Source organism: Ambystoma mexicanum, chromosome 9 (assembly GCF_040938575.1).
Source record: "Ambystoma mexicanum isolate Mex_15411 chromosome 9, UKY_AmexF1_1, whole genome shotgun sequence".
In the NCBI taxonomy this organism is placed as follows: domain Eukaryota; kingdom Metazoa; phylum Chordata; class Amphibia; order Caudata; family Ambystomatidae; genus Ambystoma; species Ambystoma mexicanum.
In genome coordinates, this window is record NC_090931.1 from 308,255,110 (window position 1) to 308,278,566 (window position 23,457).

At 42.4% G+C, this 23,457-nt stretch overlaps 1 protein-coding gene across 3 annotated transcripts in view; it reads right to left on the reverse strand.

The window, feature by feature from the left end:
- ATP2A3 (ATPase sarcoplasmic/endoplasmic reticulum Ca2+ transporting 3) overlaps window positions 1-23,457 on the reverse strand; it is a 680,492-nt gene that overhangs the window by 39,471 nt on the left and 617,564 nt on the right. Inside the window, exons 19-21 of one of the 3 annotated variants that reach the window (XM_069614715.1) lie at window positions 19,909-20,026; window positions 19,612-19,729; window positions 6,278-6,353 (exon numbers count right to left, since the gene is read on the reverse strand). In XM_069614715.1, coding sequence (XP_069470816.1) covers window positions 6,278-6,353; window positions 19,612-19,729; window positions 19,909-20,026 — 312 coding nt within the window. Of the gene's footprint in view, window positions 1-6,265; window positions 6,354-19,611; window positions 19,730-19,908; window positions 20,027-23,457 lie in introns of all 3 variants that reach the window. The other 2 variants (XM_069614714.1, XM_069614716.1) reach the window with 2 other exon arrangements.

Sequence of the window (23,457 nt, forward strand, 5' to 3'; positions counted from 1 at the left end):
ACGGGCCATTACCCCTGTGGTTCCTGCTCAGTTTGCAGACTCACAAAGAAGATTCTCACTTTCAATATTGGCACAAAACAGTGGACTTTGAAACACTTATCCAATTGCAAAAGCAACCAAGTCATCTACTGCATCGAATGCCCATGCGGCCTTCGCTACGTGGGACAGACTATGCGAAAAGTCGGCATCCGCATTTCGGAACACCGTTCCCGAATTCGGTGCAAAAATCTCACTTCCCCACTGGTTACACACTACCTGGTGAACCACCACACCCCAGACGATATGCTATGGTGGCTTTTGGACAGAATTCATACTGGTCAGAACATACCGATTAGACTTTCCGAATTGGAAAGAAGATGGATCTATAGACTAGACACACTAGCACAGGGTCTCAACGAACAAACTCCTTATTGAAGACACCGAGCTTCAAACCCATCCCAAGGGGTTGATTTCAACCCCCTTTCCTCTTCGATACTAACAGCAATACCTCTTAAGGAGGCAAACACCCATTCCACCCCAGGCATGACGGGTCCCCGTGGATCCCATCTTCCTGTGGCTCAACAAGCTCATTGGGGTTCATTTTCACCTATAATTGTTGCACAATTGGCTGATTTGCAGCAGCACCCTCTTATTCGATTTTCTAGGAACATTTACGGCTAACTATAGGCTCACTACTTCAGTAACATCTACATCTCACGTGCTGTTCCTACCGTTTAGCCTGGTACAAGCTCATGATCCATCTCTCAGATCCCTCCCTTCCGACACGGAGCATGCAGGGTGATCAACAGGCCATCACTCGCATTTCAGGCATTGATTTCCTTTCTAGTCACGAATGAAGCTCGTGACCGGCTCCTCCCGCCCCTTTCATGCCACGGTTGGTTGGCCCTAACACACACCCAGGGCTTTACGTGATTTCCACGTGGGTTTTCCGGTTTCTCCAGCCCACTTTTTCAACACAGATAACCGAGCTCGGCTATTGGCCGACACGTGCCCACACCCATCTGTCAATCATTCTCCGACTAGATACAGCACGAGTTGCAAGGGGTTTTTCCACCTCGCTTGGGAGACACGCTCAACACGGTCGCCAGGTCAAACGGTCCCTCCGGGCTTTCCCGCACGCCGCAATACGCACTTTACACGGCAGCCTCAGAAGTAGCAGACACTCTGTGGCTCTCTGCACATTTTATTCTGCTTCCAGCCACGTCCAAGGAACGTCGTTATCCTCCTACTCAGGCAAGTCCTCTTGCAATTCCTTGATATTCTACTATCAGGTCTACTAGTACAGGGCAGATGTCAGATATCAGTTCACAGCAGCATGCGCCCCCCCCCCATTTTTCCAGTTCAGGGGCTAACCATTTGGCCTTCATCAAATACGACACTTTGCAGATGTTTCTAGTAATTAAGTCTGCTCCTCTCTGTAGGTCATTTTCCTAGGCAGTATCGCGCTTTGGAACAGTGTCGTAATACCAAACGGGTATTTCACCCGCCAACAATTTGAAGTGGACACAGATGTCTCCAGTGATCGAACACCTGGCGACATCCACTCCTTCATTTCTTCAATTTTTTTCCTGAGAAGACATTACTCAGGTAATTTCCTTGCACTGATGAGCTCTTTTCCAGCATTTTCTATCGGCTCTTCACATTTTACCAATTGAACTTTAATCATTGCTTCCAATCCTCAGGTCCTGTGGGCCCCGTCCAGTAGTGACGACCGAGGGACGAACTAGCATTGCACAGCAGACCCTCCCGGTCCCCTGCCTCAGTTACAAGCAACCTCTACTTAGCCCACTACGGCTCTGTTCATTCCCACCCATCCAAGGTAAGCGATTCCTTACCACTCCAGCCTGCCTCACCACACCGTATTGGACCTTGGTATACAGACCGGCGGGTACCTACCAGGGATTCCTGCACTGCTCTTCCAAAGGGGACCCAATGCCACAATCTACTCCTCCTGCCCCTAATTCGGGGGGAGTTCCATCGGAACTTTTTCCGAGACTTCCCTCTCTACAAGGGGCTTTGTACGCATGTGGCCATGAGATACATCTCAGACTCGTCCAGGATCGATGTCTGCCTTTCTTGATTAGTTTCTACTTTTGCATGCATTATAAATTTTGTAGAGATGCACTTCCTGGTGACTCATTCCCCTCATTTGTTTATTTTGAACCGAATGTTTCTTTCTGTCTCCCCTTTTCCACTCATACAGGGTCCTGCTAATTATTGCCCTGATGAAGGCGGAGTAGATTCTGTTTACATGATATAAACATTTCTTCATCAATTTTGTTCCGCCGAAACGCTTTCTTCTATCAGAGGGGAAAACAAGGTCCTTCACAGCGTCATTTGTGGACCACCAGGACCATCCTGTTCACGTGACATGATCCATTGATGGAAACATGCCATCTAGATTAAACACCTGCATTCTATATGTTTTTTTTTTTTTATTCCCCCTGTAGCGTAGGCAGACCCTATCCCGTCACATAATATCTTTAACTTCGGGAATTGATTCTAATTACTAATGAATACCACTCTCAATTTCTTAATATGTTCTATTACACTGCATAGAGGTTTAATTGTACTCATTACTTTGTACTTCTGTGTTTTTCTGTGATTCAACCAGTATTCCAGTGATACATAACTGGCTTTTGTCAATATTGTAATTGCTTTTCATTTATGTTCTTTCCTTGATGTACCAATTTCAATTTTCTTAGATTTTCTTAGATTGTTTCAAAGCTCTCATACCCAATTGATAAATGGGAAATGAATGTTCGTTTTCTTGATTACACATGTTTTTCCACGTTGGTTTTTACTATATGTACTTAATTTTTTATGATATTAAATATTTCTTTCTTTGTTTACATCAATCTCTGTAAATATCTGTTTAATTCTCTAGGAGTGTTCTAATATGTATTTTTGCATGCAAATTGATAACCATTAAGGTTATGTGGGTTGAGACCAGGTGCAATATTTCTAATTCATTTACACTTCACACTGGCTAACCCCTAAACATACCAGTTCCTCTGTTTTGTTGAGATTATAGACCTTGCCCCCCACTGGTACGTCACCCCCCCGGGGCAGACCACTGTGGCTACAGAGTAGCCCTAATTCTGTACATATGATGCAGTAGCTTTGCCTGTTGTCACAGCACGAGAGAGCCGTTGCCTTAGAATACATGGCGACAATGCCAATTAGCATTGCTTCACCTGTTGTCACCGCTAGAGGGAGCTGTTGCCTCCGGATATGTAGTTGTCCCATTGTGTCAATGTAAACCTGCACGTTGGGCCCTGTTCACGGGTTCTTAGACTAGTTTGATTATAATGGGCTAGTTTAGTAAGGTGGTCCTTGGTGATACTGACTGGACTGGTTTGAGATGGAGAAATTAGTGAGTATATGTATGGAAAGCCATTGTGTGCAAAGCTGCATTGTACTCTTAAGTTTACCGGAAACAACATTCTACCGGTTAAGAAGGGCAATGTCTTGCTGTAATTAGGAGTTAGCCATTGGTCCAAGAGTGGCAACCTCTGTGGAAGCTGGTCTTACCCTTAATCAGCTTTACGAGCATGCGTATTGAGGACAGTTGCCAACTGTAGTAATTATTGACATCCACAAATGCCACACGGAGAGTTTGGGTTCATTCCAGTTCAATGGCGAGTATCATAATGATTTTATATAATGGCCTATCACTTAAGGTCAATTGCGAGGGTCTAACTGGAGGGGGCTCCCTATACCCCGGGAACTAAAAAAGAGCAAAACAGCAAAAACTACAAAGATGTGTTCCCGTGTGAAACAGATGAAGTAGGTTTCAAGGCTTATTCAGCATACATGCAGCAAGTCTTAATCATCAATTCATCATGTACATGGTATATATTTATGCATACATAAATAAGCGTATGAATTATGCACTGAACAGATCCGCCAGTGATAAATCAATTATTTCACGGAGGCGATGTCCTCTTGTCTATGCTTTCTCAATCGCTTCACTGATCTTCCACTTTCTGCCAAGTTTAATCTCCTTCTTTACGTTCTTGGGAACTCTCATGGGCTGAGATTGAAACTTGGGGAGCGGGACTGATCGTGTAGCTTTGCGGTTAGGGAGAAGTGTAACAAAAGGGGTTTTCACAAGCATTCTCAGAGAGAACATGCTTTTTAGAGAAAGTTTACTACAAACGGATTGCCCACGTATGCATTCTTAGGTTTCAAGCCCCTTCTGCATGCAATACTTGCGGGCATCAAACCACCCCAAGTCAGGACTGTGTTTTGTATTTTCATGGCACTCTTTTGGACTATCTTGGGCTATTTTCATTTCACTGCAGAAGTTTGCTCTGCAGTCTTTCTTCTCTTTCAATTACAGTTCTTTCTTTTCATTAGTGACTATTACAAATACAGACACCACAGCATCTGTTCACGACGTTGTCACAAAAAGGATGCAAGCAACTACGTTCTTATGTTTCTGGAGTACAAGATAACACCTCAGCTCCTTCCATACTATGTCCAGAGATTTACCTCAGTTTTCTAATCTTCCAGAGAAGATAGCTTTCCAAACACAGCTTTGTGGGAGCAAAGCCATGCAAGGTTGTGGGTACGCTGGAACCCATTCTGGAGAAAAAGACCTCCCGAAGCTTAGAAAAGATTCAAATGTAAAAAAACACCCAAACATCAGTCAGCAGTTGCCTAATCACCTCTGTTTCAGACAGAACTTCACTTGGAAAAGAGACTCAGATAAGGCGGTGGCCATGTACTTCCCCTTTGTGGTCCCTTTCTCCCTCTTCTGTATCAAGACCACCAAGGCTTTAGATGGCCTAGACAAGGCATTGCCCAGAAGGGCAAAGTAGCTCTGCCCATTATGCAATCAATGTAGTAATAATGACCCCGCACCCCATATGCTTTACAGGCCGGTAACATGCTCATGAAGCCCACAAGAGGGGTTAATACTGCTATTAGCACCCAGATTTGCAAATCAGGTGCTGATTCAAGGTATTTGTTTGAATAAACCGGTTTGCCACTTGCCGCGACCCACTCAGTCAAACAAACACCCATTGCGGCCCGCCAGGTGAGAGCGGGGGCGGGCGGGCAGAGGCATTGACCATAGGGAAGAGGAGGCATGTGGAAAATGGTGGGGTAGGTGCTCATGGCTTCCAGCTTGCTCGGTACATGGGCTTGGATCCTGAGATTCAGCCTGTGATCCGAGCTGTGGCGTGCGATTGTTAGTTCTGCTTCGGTGGTAGGCATTTTGAATTGTGCGATTGCATATAAATGAGTCCGTTTCTTTTGTTATTATAGCAATAATACACATGCTGGCGGGCTGTTTCAGCTGATAATGGGCCAGGACCCAAGTTATAGGCCCGAGCGAAGCAAAGGCCTTAACAGTGGGCCCTGATGCCATTACCAGCTCACCCAGCCTGCTGGTAGCATAGCTATTAGCACTCCAGGGTGCTGATAGCAATCTATTTGTTTGAATGAACTGGTCATGCGCTCGCACCATCCCATTCACTGAAGAAATGCTCACATAAGATGTCCACCATGGACCTTGAAGGCAGAGCTCTATTCAAAGCCTCGTTTCCATGTCCATGGAGGCCTGGGAAAGCAGGAACAGTGGCAGCGGTGACGCCCCCGCCAGTGAAATCAGGTAGTGATCTGGGGGACAGGGGAGGTGAAGGAGCAGTTACCGAAGTGAAGGGGAGGAGGGGGAAAAAGATGGCGGGGTGGTTGCTCACAGTTTGCTCGGAACGTGGCCTTGCCGTGTGGGATTCAGGCCACGATTGTGCAATCTGATTGGCTGTGTCACATGCCCCTGCTGCTGATAAATGTACAATACTCTTTGATGTGTAGACGGCAAGAAAATGACTGCCAAAGTCTCCATTTTGAATAGGCCTCATTAGAATTCGATCAGGAACCGGTACAGCATTCAAACCCCCCTCGTATCCATGTTTCTACCATTGGTAAAGTACTTGTGCAAAGTAAAAATAAAAAGCATCAGAGTCCTTGCCCATCCCCTCCGCCCCCCCCCCCAATAACCAAGAATCGCATGTTCACCAATATGGGTCATATTTTCTTTTGGAAAGATACGCTTCTGAAAAGGCCCAAACCATCACAACTGGTACAGTGCACTAGGCCACAGTTCATAAATAAGCCAAGGAAAAAAAACAGTATTACTCTGAATTAAACACCAAACAAAAACCTTCACATTTTTCCTGGCCCTCAATTTGACAGCCATATTGGGTGACCAACATCATGGAATGGAGTGAACATTGATGACAAATGAAACACACACAAGGAAGCCAACCCGGTCTGATCTTGACTCCCGCAGGGGTTCAGCTGAAGCTTCCTGTCCCAAACTTGTCTTACTGTCGTGAGAATTCCTGGTAAAAGATGGAACAGTTGCATTTAACATAAACTGTATCTTGTGAGGGCAGAGAAACGGGCGAAGCGCAAAGTGTGATGAAGCATTCTGGTGCGTGACGATGCACTTTGATTCAAAAGAAGCCACCTGAACAGGGCTTCCAGCGGTGTGGCAAAGTGCACTAGCAGTGAGGCATGTGGTGAAGGCAGTGTGCTGGCAAACAAACCCGTCACCCACAACACAACTCCCCCAATGAGCAATGCGAACCAGGCACCAGGAAGAAAATGGCAACACTACCAGGCTAAGCCTTAAGCACTGAAGTCTGGAGCAAGAGTTTGGCCAACTTTCTCAAATAAAGGTAATGGAAACGCATTGGTCTACAGTGCCTTTTTTTCATCCAGCGTTATGGAGTTTCTGTAGAACAGTAATGTGCTTCTATGGCTATGTGACCACGAAGCAGACAGGATGGCGAGGAGATTGCGGCTATTCGGCAACTGGGAACCATACCAATGATCATAGAAGTCCCAATACACATTGGATCACTGCGGTCACCATTTTCATTTTGCAGAGGGATATTTATACAGAGCTCACTTCTTTAGGGGAGGGCAGATAATGCTCATAGTGGTTCTATGTTCCTTCATCGACAGTGTTTTGTTTTTTTTTTAACTTTATTTTGGCCAAAATTATTTTTTCCCACAAACCTTTTGCAAATTGTAGTTTTTATTTTTGTGGGGTTCCCCTCATCCGCCTCCCCTATTAATTGTACATTATTCCCGACCCCCACCCCTTATATACCATTACCCGCAACCCCCTAGATTTTTCTGAGTTTTAAAAAAAAAAGAAAATCGGCAAAAACCACTCAAAAAACACTGCCATTGAATGAGCGTCCTAGCGCTCATAGCTGTGCAGTATTACATGTGTGCGCTCAGGCACTTACACAGCTCAGAGCAGGTTTAACAAGGGAAAAGAGCTATTGGGGGAAGGGAAGGGAGAAGGGGCGAGTAAGTAGATGTGACGGTGAAAGAGGAGACTTTTCAATGTACTCCTGAAGTTTAGAGCGGGGTAAGTCTCAGATGGATGGGTCGGGGGTTCCAGAGGTTGGGAGTGTAGAGCTAAAAGGCTAATCTGTATTTTTCTTGTTTGCCTCAGGAAGCCTCCAATGGCATTGTCCCGGAACTGTGCAAAATGAGAGAGGGTCCCATGAGGTATAATTTCTCCTTTGTGCGGGGCAGTTTGCCATAGTGGATGTATCTGTAGACGATGAACGGTGGATCCATATGGCATACTGTCCAAAGCGGCAACCTATGGTACTAGCTAGAGCAGTAACATTTGCAAAGACGAGGGGTCAGGACAGAAGACAGAGAAGAGCAAACATTTGAGTTGCCAACATTAAGTAACATCATGAGTAAGTGGTTATAAATGCATACTCCGTGTGGAAGGACACAATGTGTAGGCTCTTGTAACTTCACAGGAGACACCAGTACAGACGTAGAAAGCAGGTTATGATAGCTTAGTGAGTTTTGTAGAGTGTAATGTCACCATTGAAACATCCGGCTAGCACTAGGTAACTTACATAAACTAGATCTTGGGTTGGAGAACCAGGAATTGCTGTTGAAAGAGGCATGTTTTTAAAGCCCTCTTTAACTGAAGGTGGCCTGTAATCCATTGTAAGAGGAATTGCATATATCAAGAAGGACCAAGGAGGAATTTTGGGATAGAGGTTGCTGATCTCCAACTAACATTACCGAGGCCAATGGAGGCATCTGGTCTGAAAGTGTTAGTAACAGCTTCATCATTTAGTAATTTTTCATCCGGACAGAATAAAATATTACTAGATAATGACATTGCCGCTGAAATGACCAGATCATAAATATAAAATATCACTAAATGAGTACGCTGTTGGTAACCTGTTCCAATCATAGAAGTGACACCTCCAACATAAAGAAACATTATTTTCTTTGAAAAAGATTATTTCATTGGAAAAAGTCGACCAAGAGTTGGCATTTCACTATTGGGACAAATAGCTATATCAGCCCCTCCAAAACTCTCTAAAAGAAAAGGACTCTTGAAAGTTAATTTCCTTTCATTGACTTTGGCCAAAAAGTGACATCTGATGGTTTTGTACAATATTTGTACATTATAGTGGCGCTGGCTGGGAAACTGACGAACAGGGCTGTGATTAAGTGACATAGAAAAAGTATATAGAGAAACAAACTTTTTAAGGGAAAAGGATTCAATGACAAGTGCACCTGCCCGATGGAAGTGGCAAGAATCCCAAAAGATTCTGGACAATCGTGGTACTGAACAATAACACTTCAATCAAAGAGGTATTACGTAATTGGAAATATTGACAGCATAAAGTCAAGCCTGGAGATGTGGGCAGGGAAGTCATTGTAAAATGGGTCCAACAAGTCAAATTACTGTACTTGTGGCAGGCTGTACAATTGCTTTTTATTTATAACAAAGCAATCTTCTTTATAAGCAAAGCCATTTTCTTTATGCAATTTGTCAACATTTAAAAAAAGAAAATACCTAGTTAGACTTTAGAAAAGCATTGTTGGCTCCATGCATTGTTTACCCTGGACTAGTATTTTGATAAAATATGTATTGTTGCCACTAAAATTTGTGAAACTTCAGCTTTTAGCTGGGGCAACTAGCAATGTGGAGGGAGAAAAGGGGTGTCAGGGCTGGCTGGCTGGCTGAGTAGTAAATAGAAGATTATGTACATAGAATTAACATTGTGGTTGCCCAAGTCAAGATGGAGAGAAAGAAACTTAATCTGATTGGTTTGAGGAACAATGCTATGTTTGGTTTGTCTGATTGGCAGAAAGGATAATGGTAGGATTCTTGGGAGGTGAGCAAGATTCTAAACTGCCTTTCATCCAAAGTAATTCAGTGGCAGGTTGTATTTTAGTTAAGCTCCTTAAGTAAGGCCTTTCAGAGTTCAGAAGATTTACTAAAGAAGTAAGAAAATCGTTTGCTGAGCCAGAGAGATCAAGAAGACATCAGGTGGGATTGTTCCTTTTAAAAGCTTAAAGATGTTCACAGTGAACTTTCATTGTTTATCAGAAACTTAAAGAGTTTAGAAGTTTAAAGCTTACTGAGAGAAAGAATGTTTAAAGTTTATTTACAATAAGGAGAAAACTATTGAAAAGACTGTGCGCGCAAGTTTTAAAGTTGTAAACTGTTCGAAAAGTGTTTCAAGACTGTTTAACGTGCGCGCAAGTCTTCATGACTTCAGCAACGTCGTTGGGAGCGCGTGCATATGAGAGCGCGTGTTGGATTGCGATAGAGCGCGAGTCCATATCAACTGAGCGCAGGTGGTTTTTAGCGCGTGTATATTTTTCACGTGAGCGACCTTACGTAAAAGAGCGCGTGTTGGATTGCGATAGAGCGCGAGTCCATATTAAATGAGCGCGAGTAGTTTTTAGCGTGTGTATATTTTTCACGTGCGCAACGTTAAGAGAGCGCGTGTAGGATTGCGATAGAGCGCGAGTCCATATTAACTGAGCGCGAGTAGTTTTAGCGTGTGTTTCGGTTGCCGATTGCGCGGGTAGTTTTTTCAGAGCATGCACGTGTTTCCTGTACGCATGAATTTGTTAAAGTGCGTGTGTTTCACGTACATGTGAATTGTTAAAAATGCGTGTTTCACGTGCGCGTGAATTTGTTAAAGGGCACGTGTTTCACATACATGTGAATTTGTAAAAATGCGTGTTTCACGTGCGCGTGTATTTGTTAAAGTGCGCATGTAATTTTTAGCGCGAGGACAATTTTTTCATGTTTTGTGATTTCGCGTGTTAATCGCATGAATGCAGTGAGAATTCAATACTTCAAGGAAAACTGTATTTCTCAAGAGTATTTGGAAATGTACATTTTATGGAGTTAAGTGAACTTAAAGTCAAAGAAGAATATCTAAGGTTGTAAGGTGTTTGCAACAGTCATCTTCTTCAGAATATTAAAGAGACTGGAATGGCTATTGACAATATACACCGAAACATTACAAAAGTTTTCAAGATATTCTCTACAGACAATTAACCTCTAAGTTCTAAACAGAGGTATAAGAGGAAAAGAAGTTAGAGTTGTTTTAAAAAGAATAATTTAGAGAAAAAGGTTTACACTGATGTATAAGTAACCAAGTGTGTTTGTTACTACAGTTACCAGAGCCTACCAGAAGGTTGCAGGGCTGCAGTGTCTCCGTTGTTATTTTATCAAAATTCCCCTTTCCCTTTCCTGGGGTTTTCAGCTCAGCTTTCACTTTAGGGTTGAGAGGTGAACTCTTGGTGAGGGTCTGTGGGGCCAGCATCAGTTCCTGTGGAATTCAGTCAAGCCGGACCCTGACAGGATGAAAGGCCCACGATACTTTTTCCACCTGAGCTGATATGGACCCCACAGAAGCATTAGCAAGTTCCTTAAGGGACATGTTTTCGGAGGAGATGAGGGCAGTGCGAAGAGAGAACCAGGAATTACAAGTCAAGTTTGAAGAATTAAATTCTAAAGTTACCCGTAGGGGCGAGGACATTTCTTTGGAGTCAAGAGTTTCTGAGAGTCAAAGTAGAGAATTACCAGTGTTAGTTAGAGAGGATTTGGGTGAAGGAACAATTTCTCAGGAGGGAAGTAGGGGGAACCTGAATAGACCTTTAGGTCCAGTCTCTTTAGCACCTCCAGAACGTTTTGGGGGAGATGGCAAGAAATATCAAATTTTCCTCACCCAGTGTGAACTTCATTTCCTTTGAAGACCTGAAGCCTTTAATACAGATGCTACTAAAATAGCTTTTATTCTGTCTTACCTTACTGGTGAGGCGGCAACTTGGTCAGTGTTATTAGTTGGTCAAGAGAATCCCATTCTAAAGAATCTGTTAGCCTTTAAGTCCGAATTTAAAAAAAAGTTTGACAGACGACAGTTATTATTAGAGTTAAAACAGGGAAATAAAGATTTAGTGCCTTACATCACGCAGTTTAGATCCTTAGTATAAGAGAGCAATTGGCCAGAAGAGAAACAATCATCTTTGTTTTATAGAGGCTTGAGAGAAGAGTTAAAAGATGCCTTATCCACCATTGTGAATAGACCCACTTCATGTAAAGATTTAATTGACCTTGTCATACAAATTGATTATAGATTAGGAGAACACAAGGCTGAGTGTAAACGAGGAAGTGTAGAGCAACCCAGAGTTTTCGCTAGAGTCGAGAAAGGAAGATTAGAAGTTGTAAATAAAGAATTGAGAACTTGGAATGTAGAGAGAGTAAATAAAGTGAGAGGTCCTTTAACTAAGGATGAGAAGGATAGGCATAGGCAGAATAATTTGTGTTTATATTGTGGCAGATCAGGACATTTTGTTGGAAACTGCCCTTGGTGTCCGAAAACCTCTTCATCTATTCACAGTTCCAGAAATCAACAAGTGGCTATACTATTCAAGCTGCCGTACCACATATTACATTGAAGGTATCCTTGTATATAAAAGAGGAATTAAAGGGAAGTGGTCCAGTAGTAATAGACTCTGGAGCCACAAGTAACTTCATGGATTGGAATGTGGTAAAAGATATGAATGTGCCTTACATTGTAAAAAATATACCAGAGCAAGTGAGAGCGGTGAATGGTTCTCAACTTACATCAGGTTTAATTACACATGAAACAATTCCATTGGGGATGGAAATTGGAGGACACTGGGAGGAAATTGTGTTTGAATTAATAGATACTCCACAGTTGAAGATTATATTAGGGGTGCCTTGGTTAACGTATCATAACCCTCAGATTGATTGGGGAAGGAGAGTTGTTAAATTGGATTCACCTTTTTGTGTTGCAAATTGTTTTAAGGAAAAGGTTCAGGAAGATGAGTCTGATGGTTGTTCAAAAGTTGTGGAAGGTGTGGTAAAATTGGGTGCCATAGTACATTCTATTGGGGCTGTAATAGGAGAATTACCAAAGTGTTATCAAGATGTTAATGATGTGTTTAGTGAAAAGGAAGCTAATGAATTACCTCCTCATCGAGAATACCATTGTAAAATTGATTTAGAACCAGGGGCTCACATTCCTTGCAGTCGCATCTATGCCCTGACTGAGAAAGAGAATCAACATTTGAAAGATTAAATCCAAGAAAATTTGGCTAAGGGGTTCATCAGACACTCTCAATCGCCAGCAGCTTCTCCACTATTTTTTGTTCCAAAAAAAGAAGGTACGCTACGGACGTGCATTGATTATAGGGCATTTAATTTCATTGATGTTGGACCAGAATCAAGGAGCTTCAGTGTTTACCAAACTAGATCTTCGTGGTGCATACCATTTGGTGCGGGTACGTCAAGGTGATGAATGGAAAACAGCATTTAGAACAAAATGTGGTCTTTTCGAATATCAAATAATGCCATTCGGATTGTGCAATGCCCCGGCAACTTTTCAATTTTTTATAAATGAAGCGATGAGAGATTTCATTGACATTTTTGTAGTAGTTTACATTGATGACATTCTCATTTATTCCAAGGATCTACTGCAACATGAAGAACATGTTAAGAAAGTTTACAGTGATTAAGGGAGAATACATTATTTGCTAAGTTAGAAAAAAGCCAATTCCATACCAAAGAAGTGGAATTTTTGGGTTTTATTATTTCTCCCAAAGGTTTGGAAATGGACATGAAGAAAATTAAAGCAGTAGAACAGTGGCCAATTCCAACTTGTGTTAAAGATATTCAAAGCTTCCTGGGTTTTGCGAATTTTTACAGGAGATTCATAAAGGACTTCTCTCAAACTGTTTCTCCCATCACCAAATTATTGAAAAAAGGAATGAAATTTGTGTGGAAGGATGAAGCGGATCAGGCTTTTAAAAAATTGAAGAACTGCTTTACATCAGGACCAATTTTATTACATCCAGATCCTTCCCAACCATTTTTTGTTGAAGCAGATGCTTCGAATACAGCAATTGGAGCAGTACTTTCTCAGAGGCATCCTGAAACTGGACAACTGCATCCTGTGGCCTATCTTTCCAAGAAGCTGCTTCCAGCTGAGATGAACTACACAATTACTGATAGAGAACTCCTAGCTATCAAGAAAGCATTTCAAGAATGGAGGCATTATCTGTTAGGAGCAAGATTCACAGTAACAGTCTTAACCAACCATAGGAATCTTCTATTTTTGAAATCTGCTCGAACATTATCACCAAGACAACTCAGATGGTCGCTTTTCTTTTCGAAATATGATTTTGTAATAACCTTCAAGCCAGGACGGTTAAACGGTAAAGCGGACGCTTTATCTCGACAAAGTTTGTCAGATGAGGTAGAACATCAGTTATTACCTGAGCTAGTGATTGCAGAAGATACATTTATTCTAAGTACTACAAAAGAAGAGAACCTGCTTCTTGAGAAAATTCGAAGGGAGTTACCGGAGAAGGCGATTCAATCTTGGCTTGCGGAGGATTCTGGAAGACATTTAATTGATGGATTTCCATGTTTCCATTCTAAAATCTATCTTCCAAGTTAAGAACTGCAAAAGTAAGAAGAATGTCATGAATCAGAGTTGGTGGGTCATCCTGGAATTCGTAAGACAATTGAATTGGTGGAAAGGAATTTCTGGTGGAAAGACATGAAAAAAGATATAGAAGATTTTGTGAAAACCTGTGAAGTCTGTGCTCGAGTGAAGTCAGGAGGAGGAAAACCATCTGGATTACTTAATCCATTACCCGTACCTCCTAGTCCATGGTTTACAATCTCTATGGATTATATTGTAGATCTTCCTAAAGATCAAGGTTGCACTACACTATTAGTAGTAGTGGATTTACTGACCAAGGCAGGGCATTTCATTCCCATGAAAGGAGAGGCCTCTGCAAGGAATCTGGCAAAGAGTTTTTTGCAAGAAGTGGTGCGACTCCATGGGTTGCCAACACAAATTGTATCAGATCGAGGGTCGCAATTCATTTCTAAGTTTTGGCGAGCTTTCTGTAAAGAGTTGGGGATTGAGATAAAGCTTTCTTCAGGTTATCATCCACAAACCAATGGTCAGACAGAACGAGTAAATCAGGAGTTAGAAAAATATATCAGAGCTTTTTGGCAGGAGAAAGAGAGCTGGGTGGATCTTCTTTGGTTAGCAGAATTTAGCTACAATAATTCTGTCAAAGATTTTACTAGTTATTCACCTTTTTACAGTAATTATGGTTTTCTTCCACGATTTTTGAAAGAAGTGTTACCATCTGAGTATTCCAATCCAGAGGTTGAGCATCGATTGACTAGTATTAGGGATGGTTTAGTGAAAGCAAAGGAAAGTTTGGAGAAAAGTAAATCAAGACCTTTGCTGATAGAAAGCGTCAAAATGCACCACATTATCAAGTGGGTCAAAAGGTTTGGTTGTCCACAAAAAATCTACGTCTAAAGGGAAGAACTAAATTTAGTCTGAAATTTATTGATCCATTTGAAATAGAAAAAATAATAAATCCAGTGGCAATCAGGCTGAAATTACCTCCCAGTTATCAAAAGTCATCCCACATTTCACATCGGTTTAGTGAAACCTTGTATGTTAGGAACTAGATTGGGAAAACCACCACCAGCAGTTTATATAGAGGAAAATTAAGAAGAGTTTGAAGTTAGGAACATTTTTGATTCTAGGTTTTGTTAGAGGTACCTTGCAGTATCTTATTGATTGGAAGGGATACGGGCCTGAAGAAAGATCTTGGGAAAATCAGATTGATGTACATGCCCCTCAATTAATAAGACAGTTTCACAGAAAGTTCCCTGCTAAGCCAGGCCCTGGGACAGGGCTTTGAAGAGGGGGTACTGTCAGGGATGGCTGGCTGGCTGAGTAGTAAATAGAAGAGTATGTACATAGAATTAACATTGTGGTTGCCCAAGTCAAGATGGAGAGAAAGAAACTTAATCTGATTGGTTTAAGGAACAAACCTATGTTTGGTTTGTCTGATTGGTGGAAAGGACAATGGTAGGATTCTTGGGAGGTGAGCAAGATTCTAAACTAGCTTTCATCCAAAGTAATTCAGTGGCTGGTTGTATTTTAGTTAAGCTCCTTAAGTAAGGCCTTTCAGAGTTCAGAAGATTTACTAAAGAAGTAAGAAAATCGTTTGCTGAGCCAGAGAGATCAAGAAGACATCAGGTGGGATTGTTCCTTTTAAAAGCTTAAAGATTTTCACAGTGAACTTCCATTGTTTATCAGAAGAGTTTAGAAGTTTAAAGCTTACTGAGGGAAAGAACGTTTACAGTTTATTTACAATAAGGAGAAAACAATTGAAAAGACTGTGGGCGCAAGTTTTAAAGTTGTAAACTGTTCGAAAAGTGTTTCAAGACGGTTTAATGTGCGCTCAATTCTTCATGACTTCAGCAACGTCGTTGGGAGCACATGCATATGAGAGCGCGTGTTGGATTGCGATAAAGTGCGAGTCCATACCAACTGAGCGCGGGTGGTTTTTAGCACATGTATATTTTTCACGTAAGCGATGTTACGTAAGAGAACGCGTGTAGGATTGCGATAGAGCGCGAGTCCCTATTAACTGAGCGCGAGTAGTTTTAGCGCGTCTTTCGGTTGGCGATTGCGCGCGTAGTTTTTTCAGAGGGTGCGCGTGTTTCCTGTACGCGTGGAATTGTTTAAGTGCGCATGTTTCATGTGCGCGCGTATTTGTTAAAGTGCGCGTGTAATTTTTAGCTCAAGGACAATTTTTTCACGTTTTGTGATTTTGCGTGTTAATCGCATGAATGCAGTGAGAATTCAATACTTCAAGAAAAACTGTATTTCTCAAGAGTATTTGGAAATGTAAATTTTATGGTGTTAAGTGAACTTAAAGTCAAAGAAGAATATCTAAGGTTGTAAGGTGTTTGCAAGAGTCATCTTCTTCAGAATATTAAAGAGACTGGAATGGCTAGTGACAATATACACCAAAACATTACAAAAGTATTCAAGATATTCTCTACAGACAATTAACCTCTAAATTCTAAACAGAGGTATAAGAGGTAAAGAAGTTAGAGTTGTTTTAAAAAGAATATTTTAGAGAAAAAGGTTTAAACTGATGTATAAGTAACCAAGTGTGTTTGTTACTACAGATACCAGAGCCTACCAGAAGGTTGCAGGGCTGCAGGGTCTCAGTTGTTATTTTATCCAAATTCCCCTTTCCCTTTCCTGGGGTTTTCAGCTCAGCTTTCACTTTAGGGTTGAGAGGTGAACTCTTGGTGAGGGTCTGTGGGGCCAGCATCAGCTCCTGTGGAATTCAGTCAAGCCGGACCCTGATAAGGGGCACGTCGAAAGATCCACATCCTGAGGATCCGCGGACACCCAGCCACCAGCTTGCCACAGAGAGATTAGTAGATAGGAGGCCATCGAGAATCTAAAAGATATTTGGTACTATGAATCCGTTCTGGTCTTCTATTTGCAAGTGAGTAGTTGGATATTTGTTTTGATGGTAGGGTATTTCGTACATCATTTTCATTGTATTCGCCACCATAACAACATATATCAGATTTTAAAAAAAAATGAATTCTATTATTTCTTATTAGTACAAAGATGTGGTTTCTTAAGCCATGCTGATACACAAATGTACAGGCAGTGGATCCACATGGGCGACCATTCGCAGAGTCAGTGGTTATCCTCAATACGCAAAGGGGTTATCCTCAATACGCGAAGGCCAGAGTTCTACACCACTGTTTTAAGCTCATAGCAGTTTATTGCATCTGCAGTGGTACAGTGGCTAGACATCTACTGCCAGACTGAAGACCAAAGTCATTACTAAAAGATTTTGAGCTGCAATGTTTGTGACCTATGCATTCTACAAAGCACGCGTTCTGTGACATTTCTGATGGTTTTTGCATCATAAACTAACACATAAACGTTGTTTATAATGTGCTTAATGTTTAAAGGTAAGTTCTAAGCATAGCTTTGAGGATCACTGTATATCCATCAGAACAATCTATTGTAAAGGAGTTATTCCGTACGAAACATCAGTCAACATCGGAGAACATATAATAAATCTTTCAAAGCACAGATGGATACATTTCATCAGAAATACCTTGCCACCGGCTGCTGATTAAACTACAGATCATATTTGGAGGATATTAAGGTATCGAGCTAGAATTACAAAGTAAGGGTTGACGGGTCATAAAACTCAAGGTGTTCAGAGGGCTTACAAAACAGGGTCATGGATTTAAATATGGTGAGGAGGATGGCGTAATGGCCTGATGTGCTTCCCTGTGCAAGCTCCTGAAGATCGCAAGAGTTACAAAAGCCTGCTGCACGGTCGGGATGGATGAGAAGCTAAAGGATTCCACAAAATCATGCCTAACATCACCATTATTGGCAGCCCCAACCATGCCTGTTCAATCCAGTCCAACGTCCAATCAGGAGTCTCCTGCCGCAGATGCTTAAGGCACATTCTCCAGCTCTTACCATCATGCTCCTTGTATTCTCCGGAGACAGTGCCATGGAGGCCGTTGGTATGAATTTGAGAAATGTTGCCTTGATTCAACTACAAAAGATCATTTCTTGGATCTCACTTGTAAATCAGCGCAACATCTTCAGCTGGTACACAACACAAATGTAAGACTACTGATGCTTAAGAGTTCAAACTGCCCATAAATTCCCCATTCTGATCTCGGTGCAATAAACACCAGTTTGGGAAAGTGTCAGATAGAAGGGTTGGTGTCTGACCAACAGATCCGATGCAATGGATCAACCCAATAAATATTAACCACACTGCTCCATGCAGGTAGACCATGTAACCGCTACCATAGAACCAGAAACCTTGCAACTATGACTAACTATCAACAAGCACTTCCACCATGTAACCAAGAAGTTTGTAAGTGTTCATGTAACCACAAGTTTTTCTTGAAAGTATTCTTGTAATATTACGCCGTGATACCCTTGGGTTTGGACGTAAAATCAAATGCAATAAATAAATAAATAAAATAAACCAAGCAGTCACAACAAGCAATCTAGGAGGTCCCTTCTCCCGAGAAAGCAATTTTATAAGCCTGTTCAAGATTCAGATACGGCACAAGAAAGCAGAGTGAGGAAAATAATAGGGCCGCAAGCTTTACCATTGCATAATGCAATGTAGATGAAGTTTGGAGCCTACTAAGATTGCAAAAAAATCTTAAAATGCCTCCAAGCCAGAGTAGCCCTAAAGTTTGCTGTGATGCAGCATTGAAACATTTTCTTAAAAAGCGTGGTGCACTTCCGCACACAACACTGCATCAGCTTTTGCAAAATAGGTTGAACTGAAACATTCAAAAGGAAATTAAACCGGTTTCCAAGGACTAAAGGCTAAGGGGGTCTGCCAAACGATCACAGCTGAGCTGCTAATCATTCTGGGATAGAAGACCCGCTAACATTACTGGTCAAGCCCAGAAATCCTTCTCCTAGATTCATAATCCATGTCTGGCCTTTGCAGGTGGGTCCTGCGTGAAGTACAGTCCTTTGCCTTCTCCATCATATCACAAGGGTTGTGCAGAGTTCTCGGTTTGAGAGCGGATTATTCTACTTCCAGCTTTATTTTCTCACTACAGTTCCTCATGCAGCCCTTCCTAATGCACAAAGTGACCCTGATTCCCCCTGAAAACTTTCCTCATAAAAGACTGATCAGACCCACCCCTCCCCCTGCCACCACAGCTCATGGAGAACGGGGAAACATATGTCTGCGAAACGCCACCCAAGCATACCCCACTGGCTATCCTCCAATCACCAAACACTCAGGCGCATTTCTGGGGCATAATGCAAAGTACACCAATATGCGAGGGGGAAACACATGGTTCTACAGCTTTCCGCTCACTTTCCCCCCCTTCTGCCACTCCTTACCATACCACAGACTGCAAGTCCATGCAGTGTTGAGAAGCCAGGCTTCAATGATCTCTCTGGGATGAATCAGACTATGGCCATTATTTACTTGGGCTGCAAACGAGAGGCCATCTCTGATTCAGTAGTACCACCAATAATATTTATAACACAAACAAGTATAGGCCTGTGGTAGGTGAGTGTTTCAAACATGGCAGACAGGACGTGCTTCAGCAAATCCTCAGAGTGGTGTTGTACTCAATTAAAAAAATTGCCGGGACAATCACCCAGAGCAGTTTGTCTGTGGAGACATTAGCCTCAGAAGAAGGATCTGTGCGTAAAGTTTGCAGCAAGCCGACAATGCAGTAGTGGAGTTCCGCCACACAAACACACTGTTGGTTTCCCAAAGTGATCCACCTATCACCATAAGCATCCCCTTGATAGCAGTGAATAAAGGTGACTGAAAAGCATGGGAAGCATCAAGCGACAGGTTGGAAGCCCGAAGAGCGGGGAATTGCTAGTGCAGTATATTTACCTTCTAGATGATGCCGGGAGAGGTACTTGAGTACTTCATCAAGCAGGATAACCGGGAAGGAAATCTTCATGACCACCACCCACTGGTGCCAGCTCAGGGGTGTGACCTGGAATATCAACTGCAGAGAGAAAGACAACATTCCTAGATGTACAATGTGGGACGAAGACGAGTCTACGTTCTGATCATCATACACTCCACATAGCGATCAACCGGTCGGATAAAGAGAGCAACACACGCAACGCACTGCAAGAGGACTTTGGCCCTCTCACTTCAAAGATACAGAAGATCAGCACTTACGGGCATTGGCTCGACATAGATAATGAGGAAATGCAGTGCCATGGACAGGACGATGGAACCAAGCAGCCAGAAGTTCAGCCACGGGGGCATCCGCAGCAAGGACTGGTTCTCAGACAGACTGCAAAGTTAGGGAAAAAAAGAATCACAGGAAAAAGGAGAGAAATAGAGCTGTTAGTATCATTTGAATGATTATGCTGCAAAGCGTGGCGCTATCTTAGAATTGTCTTATCTATGAACACTTAAGAGTGACACATGTCTATGTTTGTATATACTGGCTGAGTTACCAAAAGACTAGCACTACTGGGCAACAGGACATATTTTCATTTTGTTCGAGCTTTTACATTTGGCTTGTGAGAACTTTCGTAAAACATACAATTGAATTGAATCACTTTTTCATAGGAACATCAAATGAGTAGTTTACACATTCCAGCCCCATCCTATCCATCCATTGCTCTCGATACTGCTGACAATACACGCAACATTGTTAGTCTAGACAAGAGAAAGACATGAACGAGGCTCCACATTTTAAGGTTCTACCATTTTGAAAAAGCACAAACCGACTTGATTCAAATTTCAATTCCATTTGTTTAATTAGTACCCGGCGCAGGTTATTTTAAATGTAACATACGCACCGATTGGTGCGTTTGTGAGCCTTGCAATACGGTAAGCCCACACACATTCTTGTGTGTCCCTCGCGCCGTCTTCGATTGTTTTTTTCATTTCTTTGATGCCACCATGGAAAGGGAGCAGGGACTACATGTAGTCCCTTCTCTCCATTTCATGGCGGCCATTTTCGTTGTTTACTTTTTTTTCCATTTACTTTAATGGACGCCATGGAAGGGGAGAAGGGACTCATTGCAGTCCCTTCTCCCCTTCCATGGCAGCCATTTTCTTGGTTTACTATGGCTGCCACAGAAAGGTAAAATGGACAACATTTACCAGTCTGCGGTGGCAATTTTATTTGATTTTTTTATGGCTGCGTCTCGCAACTGAAAAAAAAAACAACACCATTAGTACTTTGGCCTAAAGGGCTGGGGTACTAATGGCAATCAGCCCCTCGCTGGCAGGCCATTACTGCGTTTGGTAATGCCCCCGGGGAAGGTACTTGCTACGCTCGGCCTATAACTATGGCCCGGGGGCACTGCTTTATGCGGTAATGGCCACCGGCTCGGGGCTTATTGCCTAAATAATGGCTGTGAGGATAGCTCAGGGGCCACCAGGGCTCAAGTCGAGGATACACATGGGTGAACGGCAACCACCTACTTTTTTCAGGGTATTTTAGAGGCTAGTGTAAAATGAGAAACATAGGGCCTCATTACACGGATGGCGGAGAACCATGGCGCTATTAGCGCCATGGTTCATGCCGATAAAATACCGGCACCGCCTTGGCGGAAAGGGGAATTACCGCCCCATTCCAAGGTTGACGGGGTGGTAATTCCCCCTTCCACCATTGCCCTTCCCCATTCCCATTTTTGCCCCATAGGGCATAATGGGAATGGGTAAGGCACTAATTACGGTACCGCAAATTGCGGTACCGTAATTAGCTCCCTGGGTCCCTTTGCGGGTTGGTTTTTAACACCTGCAAAAAGCAGGCGTTAAATTCCCCAACCCGCAAAGGGACCTCGTAGTAAGGCGGTAAGGATTTACCGGTACCGATATTTTACCGGTACCGGTAAATCCTTACCGCCATCCGTGTAATGAGGCCCATAGACTGTCTTTTTTCATCTTATGAATTTACGTCGTCTTCAGGTCGCCAAGTTCGCAGGCCAGCCACTTACCCACTGCACCACCAGATAAGATGATGAAAAATAGCAAACATTTGAAGAAGAAATGTCATATCGGGACTGCATTTTCCAGGGAACACGTTGTTATTGAATCTTGTCATTTAAATCATGCACGCCAACGTTTTCTAAACACTATTAGAAGAAAATATCCTCTCTTGTTTTTTTGTGTGTGTCAATATGTATGGTTATGCAAAGCCAATTGAATGACATTTGCATATTTCAACTTGATATGCTAATTTCCAGTGACATCACATCCCATTGCTAATGTTAACTAGTCACCCCACTTTTTTAGGACTTGACCCCTAGGTGCAACACGCTGATCTTGGGAACAAGACAATGCAAAGCAACACGGGTTCGATAACCGGCCCCATGCTTCCCACACTTCCAGGCTGGAGTCCCTCCTGAAGCAAGGTATAAACACTCAATTTCATTTTTCTTTCAATTTAATGGCTCACATTTGCTCATAGGAATCGGACTGGAACATGAGCCCGACAACCAAGTTAAAATCTTTCAAGTAAAATCTGTGATTCAAGTATGAAATAAATTTCAATTCAGACACCAGATTCCAGCCATGTTCAACCACCATGATTCACGGCAATACTTTGCTCTAATGAGTCACAATCAGATGGTATATACATGAGCACGTCATAAACCTAGCAATCATTATTTGCCAGTTCAGGCTACAAAAGAGAGATCCAATAGGGGAAATATCCACTCTCTGCATATTATACTAAACAATTCAAGAGATTTGTTCAAGATTCATGAATAACGTCAATGCATTTGTAATTTTTCAGACAATATGCTGTAGGCCAGGGGTGTGCTACCTGAGGCTCACCATATGGTCTGGACTACAACTACCACGATCGTTCACCAATGACTCATTCTCTAAAGATGATGGGACTTGTAGTCCATACCATCTGGAGGGACAAAGGTTGCAGATTGATGATGCAGGTGCACCCTTTTCATAGCAGATTAACAGGATTACCTAAGAAATCCATATCAGCCAGTGATTTTTATTACCTCTAGCTCTTTTTGTTTTATTCTCAATTAGGACGTTTTCTGAGTTCTGATTCGAAGCCAGAATAAAGGTTATGTAATTCCTCATATCACTAACTAAGAAGGCCAGAGTGCTACTCAGAGTCCGAGGGGCATCCTCAAAAGTCTCTGTTAGCTGTGACATATCGGATTTGAGGATACATTTTTCAGTATTCCTTAAAAGAGTAATAAGACTTGGTAAATGAAGATCCGACTTGCATTCTAGGATCCTATTTCCATATTAGTTCCTCAAACAGACGATTAACACCAATTGATCCATGTGCCACATCTAATCACCAGCAACTGACATTAGCTGCCCAACTTGTAGGGGCCAATGCATCATGGTCGCTTTGACGCATCTCCCCTCCCTAGCTTGCTTTTGCCTGCAGGCATGGGCGCATTGTCGACCAATCCTTTTCTGTCTTGTATGCTAGTTTTCCTGTTAGATCATTCAGAATCTTCAAGGCATAAGAATGACAACAATATCCCCTTGTTCCCTTCCCGCCTTGAAGCGCTTTGAAACCCTTCACTTGTGTATAAGCGCTTTACGAATTTACAATTACAATTGTTCACTGCATATTTAAGAGGGGTGCAGGGTTAAGATATTTTTGTTTTTAATTTTGGGGGTTGGGGAACTGGTGGGGGGTGTAGGAGCAGGGTATGGCGTGCATGCCCCCAATAAACAATGCTGTAATAAATGCTTGAATACAGCCACGATGAGTTAGCCTAC